Genomic DNA, 8,190 nt, shown 5'->3' with positions numbered 1-8,190 from the left:
TGTTCAAAATAATTTCTGACGTAATTAAATCACACCCGGGTGAACTGGATGACCGTAGCAACCGTGGTCATTTTCTCTGCACAAAAAAAGCCAGTTGTGAAATCACATCCAGGTGTGATTTCATTACGTCAGATCAGAGCTGATCAGGCTATATAATACCTTACCTTATATAATACCTCACATCGGACAAAAACTCCAGCTGAATCAACTTCATGGTCACAAATCATCACATCAGAAGACGAGTCTATATAAAACCTTACACCACTCAGTTCACACGGGTGTGATTTTTTACTAGTGGATGGGTGCAGCCATTTCTGTCTCTTTTCATGATCAGCTGGAAGTTGATGAAACATCAAGTCTGGGTTTTTTTTCTTTGTTGTTTTTACAAAGAGGAACGCAGCACACTTTAGGCATGATGAAGACTGGCCGTTTAACCGTTTACAACGCTGGACTCTGTCACGCTCGTCGTGGTCGCTCGATCCGTCGCTGGGAAATGCCGCATCTAGCGGTATTTATAAGGATTAATGCGTGACGTACAAATCATACGTCAGGGAAACTTCAATATATCCGATGCTAGCAGTCTTTACAATCTTATGTTTTGAGCGCCTGGCTAAGTTATGTGCATTTGTAAACGTTCAGATTTCAAATAGCCTATAAAGTGCTCACCCCCGGGGACACGGATGTTAGAATTTTGAACGGGCGGCTATTAACACCCGTGCATCCCGTATTGTTCAAGAAAATGCATTTTAATCCGATCGGTGACCATTTTCTATAAAGGTTATAATAATGCATGAGTGCAATACACCTCCCAACCGATAAGGGCACGTATTGAAAGCATATATATATTATAGCGAAAAAATTAGAAATTGGCCAGCCGTCGGAGAAAAATGCTTTTTATTGAACAATATAAGGACTACACGGGTGCTAATAAACGTGCAAATGTATAACATCCGTAGCTCCGGGGGTGAGCACTTATATTTGAAATCTGAACGCTTATGTACACTTAAACGTTGTAAATGTAGCAAGGCACTAAAGACAGGGTGAAGTTGCGTCATGACTGACTATCATAAGTTTCAAGGCTATTTTCACTGTGACATATACCTTCATAAGCTTCACTTGAATACTTATTTCCACCACTTGTGGAGTTCACAAACTTCTTCTGGATGGTTTCACATATTTTTGAGTGGTGTAAACCACTCCTACAACTGGCTTTTGTGTGCAGAAAAAAATGACCATGGTTGCTATGTTCAAAATAATTTCTGACGTAATTAAATCACACCCGGGTGAACTGGATGACCGTAGCAACCGTGGTCATTTTCTCTGCACAAAAAAAGCCAGTTGTGAAATCACATCCAGGTGTGATTTCATTACGTCAGATCAGAGCTGATCAGGCTATATAATACCTTACCTTATATAATACCTCACATCGGACAAAAACTCCAGCTGAATCAACTTCATGGTCACAAATCATCACATCAGAAGACGAGTCTATATAAAACCTTACACCACTCAGTTCACACGGGTGTGATTTTTTACTAGTGGATGGGTGCAGCCATTTCTGTCTCTTTTCATGATCAGCTGGAAGTTGATGAAACATCAAGTCTGGGTTTTTTTTCTTTGTTGTTTTTACAAAGAGGAACGCAGCACACTTTAGGCATGATGAAGACTGGCCGTTTAACCGTTTACAACGCTGGACTCTGTCACGCTCGTCGTGGTCGCTCGATCCGTCGCTGGGAAATGCCGCATCTAGCGGTATTTATAAGGATTAATGCGTGACGTACAAATCATACGTCAGGGAAACTTCAATATATCCGATGCTAGCAGTCTTTACAATCTTATGGAGTATATTATAGTACATTGTGGGTTGTATATTGAGATGGCAGGTATATGACATTAAAAAGGACAAATAAAACATATGGGACACATTATTCGAACACAAAATAAATCGCTACAGCCTCAGTAATGAACCAGTGAAATAAGGGTATTTTATGATGCCTCTCATAGGGATTGCATTGGCAGCTGCAGTACACAGTTGAAACGGACCAGAAGTGGGGACGCTGTCTCATTTGGGGGCGTGGAATTTGTAGTCCCCGTGTGTCTCTATGGGTCCATTTAGAACGAAAGCACTGCAACGCACGTGTTACTGTGGACGCCACCATAAAGTAATACACTCCACCATTTGCAAGTCATCATAAGCGTTTATGTGCTTAGCAACATGTGTGTGAATATTGGGGCTTAAATTTCTATAACTGTTGCCATAAACAGCATAAAACAACAGAGAGGGGGGGTTAGGCTTTAGGCCCTGGCCCTCATTTGTGAAGTCTGAAATGTAGAAGCAAAAATAAGTAGATGTGAAAGGAAGGTGCACAAGTCAAATGTACTGGGAGGGTTGATAGATCGAAACAATCAATTAATTAATCAATGAATTAATGCGTTATAATTCCCATCCCTCAAACAGTTTTAAATATAAGCCCTTCAATTTGAAATATCTTTGAAATGTGGGAGGAATGTTGCAGGAATTCATGTTTGGTGGGACAGTCAGGGCATTTAGGGGCGCATGTATCCACCAATCATAATCTAGACATGTATCCACCAATCATAATCTAGACAGCTCTAAATGATCACAATCATCACTATTTTTACAGTTACTTGATATCAACTCTATTCACATAAACCCACAACATGATGACATCATGGAAATAAGGCCTTTTTATTTTATCAAGCAAAGATAGCACATTGTGAAAGGACATTAGCATACGATAAAAACAAAGATAACACATTGTGAAAGGACATTAGCTCAATGGTCGCCAAGGACTTATTTAACTTCTTTTTCATGATGTCCTGGAGCGCCAAGGACGTGTTTTTCGTGTTTTATAACATGGTAAGAAAACACATTGTGAAAGGACATTAGCATACGATAAAAACAAAGATAACACATTGTGAAAGGACATTAGCATACGATAAAAACAAAGATAACACATTGTGAAAGGACATTAGCATACCATAAAAACAAAGATAACACATTGTGAAAGGACATTAGCATACGATAAAAACAAAGATAACACATTGTGAAAGGACATTAGCATACGATAAAAACAAAGATAACACATTGTGAAAGGACATTAGCATACGATAAAAACAAAGATAACACATTGTGAAAGGACATTAGCATACGATAAAAACAAAGATAACACATTGTGAAAGGACATTAGCATACGATAAAAACAAAGATAACACATTGTGAAAGGACATTAGCATACGATAAAAACAAAGATAACACAGTGTGAAAGGACATTAGCATACGATAAAAACAAAGATAACACATTGTGAAAGGACATTAGCATATGATAAAAACAAAGATAACACATTGTGAAAGGACATTAGCATATGATAAAAACAAAGATAACACATTGTGAAAGGACATTAGCATACGATAAAAACAAAGATAGCACATTGTGAAAGGACATTAGCATACGATAAAAACAAAGATAACACATTGTGAAAGGACATTAGCATACGATAAAAACAAAGATAACACATTGTGAAAGGACATTAGCATACGATAAAAACAAAGATAACACATTGTGAAAGGACATTAGCATACGATAAAAACAAAGATAACACATTGTGAAAGGACATTAGCATACGATAAAAACAAAGATAACACATTGTGAAAGGACATTAGCATACGATAAAAACAAAGATAACACATTGTGAAAGGACATTAGCATACGATAAAAACAAAGATAACACATTGTGAAAGGACATTAGCATACGATAAAAACAAAGATAACACATTGTGAAAGGACATTAGCATACGATAAAAACAAAGATAACACAGTGTGAAAGGACATTAGCATACGATAAAAACAAAGATAACACATTGTGAAAGGACATTAGCATACGATAAAAACAAAGATAACACATTGTGAAAGGACATTAGCATACGATAAAAACAAAAGTAAACATAAAACAATAAAACTAAATTCTGCTTCTCCAAGTTTAGGGACAAAAAGCAGAGCTTTCCTCCAGACGACCTGAGAGGTCTGGATGGTTCATGATGTCAACACAAGATCACAAGATCTATAGATCTATAGAAGACGACCTGAGAGGTCTGGATGGTTCATGATGTCAACACAAGATCACAAGATCTATAGATCTATAGATCTATAGACCTGAGAGGTCTGGATGGTTCATGATGTCAACACAAGATCACAAGATCTATAGATCTATAGATCTATAAAAGACGACCTGAGAGGTCTGGATGGTTCATGATGTCAAAACAAGATCACAAATGTATTTTGGCCCCGAAACCATTTAAACCTTTATAAACCAGTAGCATTTTAAACAATTCACAGATTTATAAACCAACAGTAGCATTTTATAGATTCTTTGACAGGCAGTGTTAAGTTATGATCTCTTGTTAAGTTAAGTTGTTACTCAGTGTTAAGTTATGATCTCTTGCAGCTTAACGTTAAAATGCATGCGGAGAAAACGAGATGAACACTTTTATCCAAGCCTGGCATGTTTTATTCATAGGCTGTGCACACATCATTCTCACGGTGACACAGCCCTCACTTAATGTTTTATTGATCTGTGCACACATCATTCTCACGGTGACACAGCCTTCACTGAATGTTTTATTGATCTGTGCACACATCATTCTCACGGTGACACAGCCCTCACTGAATGTTTTATTGATCTGTGCACACATCATTCTCACGGTGACACAGCCCTCACTGAATGTTTTATTGATCTGTGCACACATCATTCTCACGGTGACACAGCCCTCACTGAAATAACTCAACTACTAGTCTACTTGCCAGTCCTTAAAAGTCCTTAAAAATCTATATTTTCCATTTCCTGAAAAATGAACATTTTGGAGTTATGAGGTTTCCACCAGACAGCAACGGTATGCAATGCTGGACTATACTGGAGTCCTCACCGGAAGTAAACACTCAACAACTGGAGTTCTCACCGGAAGTAAACACTCAACAACTGGAGTCCTCACCGGAAGTGAACACTCAACTACTGGAGTTCTCACCGGAAGTAAACACTCAACAACTGGAGTCCTCACCGGAAGTAAACACTCAACAACTGGAGTTCTCACCGGAAGTAAACACTCAGCAACTGGAGTCCTCACCGGAAGTAAACACTCAACGACTGGAGTTCTCACCGGAAGTAAACACTCAACAACTGGAGTCCTCACCGGAAGTAAACACTCAACAACTGGAGTCCTCACCGGAAGTGAACAGGTACTAAAGGAGGATGTGGTGACACATCCTTGACACCCTACCTATACAATACCTTGCTCCTCGGCGCCTCACTGTAGCTCAAACGTAATATTACACCATCAACAATAAACAGTATTATACACTTCAACTGCAGAGGACATCATGTATTTTCACGTCGACTCTTCAGTGGTAAAAATAAAATAAAATAAATTGTTACATAAAATTAAAATGATTTTGAGTTATTGTTTAACTCCCATTTCTGTGTTCTTACAGGCTTATAGCAGTGATGTCTATCTATCTTCATGGTCTGCTCTCTCCTCATCTCCCTGAACTAGTTTACACATGGTTAGCAGGCTAAACCGTAGAGTTAGCATGTTAGGCTAAGACGTAGGGTTAGCATGTCAGGCTAAGACGTAGAGTTAGCATGTCAGGCTAAGACGTAGGGTTAGCATGTCAGGCTAAGACGTAGGGTTAGCATGTCAGGCTAAGACGTAGGGTTAGCATGTCAGGCTAAGACGTAGGGTTAGCATGTCAGGCTAAGACGTAGGGTTAGCATGCCAGGCTAAGACGTAGGGTTAGCATGTCAGGCTAAGACGTAGGGTTAGCATGTGGGCTAAGACGTAGGGTTAGCATGTCAGGCTAAGACGTAGGGTTAGCATGTCAGGCTAAGACGTAGGGTTAGCATGTCAGGCTAAGACGTAGGGTTAGCATGCCAGGCTAAGACGTAGGGTTAGCATGTCATGCTAAGACGTAGGGTTAGCATGTCAGGCTAAGAAGTAGGGTTAGCATGTCTGGCTAATCGGTAGGCGGTGGCTTCAGCTGCAGAACGTCACAAAGGTTATGATCCATCTTATTGATCACTTCAATCATGAATGAACTGGGCTTGTTTCCCTTTTTACGCACCATGTCGATAACGTGGCGTGCTCTGTCTTGTGTGAGTCTTTCCGCCATGACGGTGTCCAATTCTTCATCAGTGATGATCTCTTCATCCAGAAGTTCGTCCAGAAGTCTTTTCAAGGTGGGGCCTGAGATTCTTTGGATGAACTCCTTCCTCACGGTCTTCAGCCTGTTCTCTGCTCCTGGGATGATCTGGGTCGGATGTTGCTGAGTTGCAGAAGCACCTTGAATAAGGAGGATTCATTTTAGCATTAAAGGTGTAACTATTAAATGGCCAAGATATTAAAGCACAGTTATATTGTGGTAGGCTTGGGTTGTATAGTCACATTGTCTTAAATAATGGAACTAGTCCAACTGGTGAGGTCTCTTGGGTTGTATAGTCACATTGTCTTAAATAATGGAACTAGTCCAACTGGTGAGGTAGGCTTGGGTTGTATAGTCACATTGTCTTAAATAATGGAACTAGTCCAACTGGTGAGGTCTCTTGGGTTGTATAGTCACATTGTCTTAAATAATGGAACTAGTCCAACTGGTGAGGTCTCTTGGGTTGTATAGTCACATTGTCTTAAATAATGGAACTAGTCCAACTGGTGAGATAGGCGTGGGTTGTATAGTCACATTGTCTTAAATAATGGAACTAGTCCAACTGGTGAGGTCTCTTGGGTTGTATAGTCACATTGTCTTAAATAATGGAACTAGTCCAACTGGTGAGATAGGCGTGGGTTGTATAGTCACATTGTCTTAAATAATGGAACTAGTCCAACTGGTGAGGTCTCTTGGGTTGTATAGTCACATTGTCTTAAATAATGGAACTAGTCCAACTGGTGAGGTCTCTTGGGTTGTATAGTCACATTGTCTTAAATAATGGAACTAGTCCAACTGGTGAGGTCTCTTGGGTTGTATAGTCACATTGTCTTAAATAATGGAACTAGTCCAACTGGTGAGGTAGGCTTGGGTTGTATAGTCACATTGTCTTAAATAATGGAACTAGTCCAACTGGTGAGATCTCTTACTCTGTTGGTCCGGTGATTAGAAATTAATCATCTAAAAATAGTCTCCTCATTGACTTACATTTTAAGTAAATCAGCTCTCAAAGTCACTGTTTTAGCACACAAAGCAAGGCAAAGACAGATTATACCAATGTCTAACATCACAAAACCCTGAACTGCTTTTGTTGTTCTTTATTTTTTATGTCAACTACCTGTTGGTTTTATTATTCCATTTGAAGATCCAGATCCATGGATACAGACATAGCTAAATCAATATGAAATTACATTCTTTTTTTTCTTCTAAAAAACAAAAACAAAAAAACTTACTGGGTTTTGTGATGTTATACATCGTCACAAGGTTGTATTTGCCATCATTTATGTGTTAATTAAAAGTGTGACTTTGAGAGCCTTTGATGTAAGTCCACGAGGAGACTGTTTCTGGATTATCAATGTATAATCAACGAGAACATTTGAATAGTTCCATGATGACGAGCCAAGACAAATACGATTGAAATATATCCACTGTGGAGGTGGTTTCACGTTTCTGCATTTTAAAAAGGAAGGCACATCTGGTCAAATGTTTTGACATTTTCTGCAGGGAGTATTGTTGTGTGCACGGCACCTTACTTTACACCAACTGGAATTATTATCAGTAGAAATAGAAGCTTTGGGTTTTAACATAATGTAATATAAAGTAATGACATGAAAGTGGACACATCGTCAGTATAAATAGTAGCATCGTGATCACATGTTTTGAAAGAGTAACATGGTTTCACTCACGTTTCTGTTCTGCCTCCATCTGTCTCTGGCTCTGGGTGATCTTCTCCAGTTCACTCTTCATTTCTTTCATTTGAGCTGCGCGCATGTCTGCGTGGTCACTCTGATCCTGTTGTTCCTGGATGCGTTTCTGTTCCTGAGTCTTACTGTCGGTCATCTCTTTGATGGTGTCTTCTTTTTGTTTCATTTGAGCAGCGAGCTTCTCTGCGCGGTCCTTCTGGTCCTGGGCCAGTTTCTGCTGCTCTCTCTTGCTCTCCTCCAGTAGAGCTGTGAGTTTCTCTACTTGGTCTCTC

The 8,190-nt window shown here is 39.4% G+C and overlaps 1 protein-coding gene across 1 annotated transcript; it reads right to left on the bottom strand.

Moving 5' to 3' along the window:
• Positions 1 to 5,828: 5,828 nt before the first annotated feature.
• LOC306919126 (putative caspase recruitment domain-containing protein 17P) lies at positions 5,829 to 7,923 on the bottom strand. Its single transcript, XM_079531962.1, has 2 exons — positions 7,901 to 7,923; positions 5,829 to 6,355 (listed from the first exon to the last, which is right to left on the bottom strand). Exons 1-2 carry the CDS (start codon positions 7,917 to 7,919, stop codon positions 6,030 to 6,032), a joined length of 345 nt encoding a protein of 114 aa, XP_079388088.1. The 5' UTR covers positions 7,920 to 7,923; the 3' UTR covers positions 5,829 to 6,029.
• Between the last annotated feature and the right edge of the window lie 267 nt (positions 7,924 to 8,190).

This window comes from Electrona antarctica (genome assembly GCF_951216825.1).
Source record: "Electrona antarctica genome assembly, contig: scaffold_57, whole genome shotgun sequence".
Lineage (NCBI taxonomy): Eukaryota > Metazoa > Chordata > Actinopteri > Myctophiformes > Myctophidae > Electrona > Electrona antarctica.
Note: the sequence above shows the minus strand (reverse complement) of the source record. Positions and strands in the feature narration are given on the sequence as shown.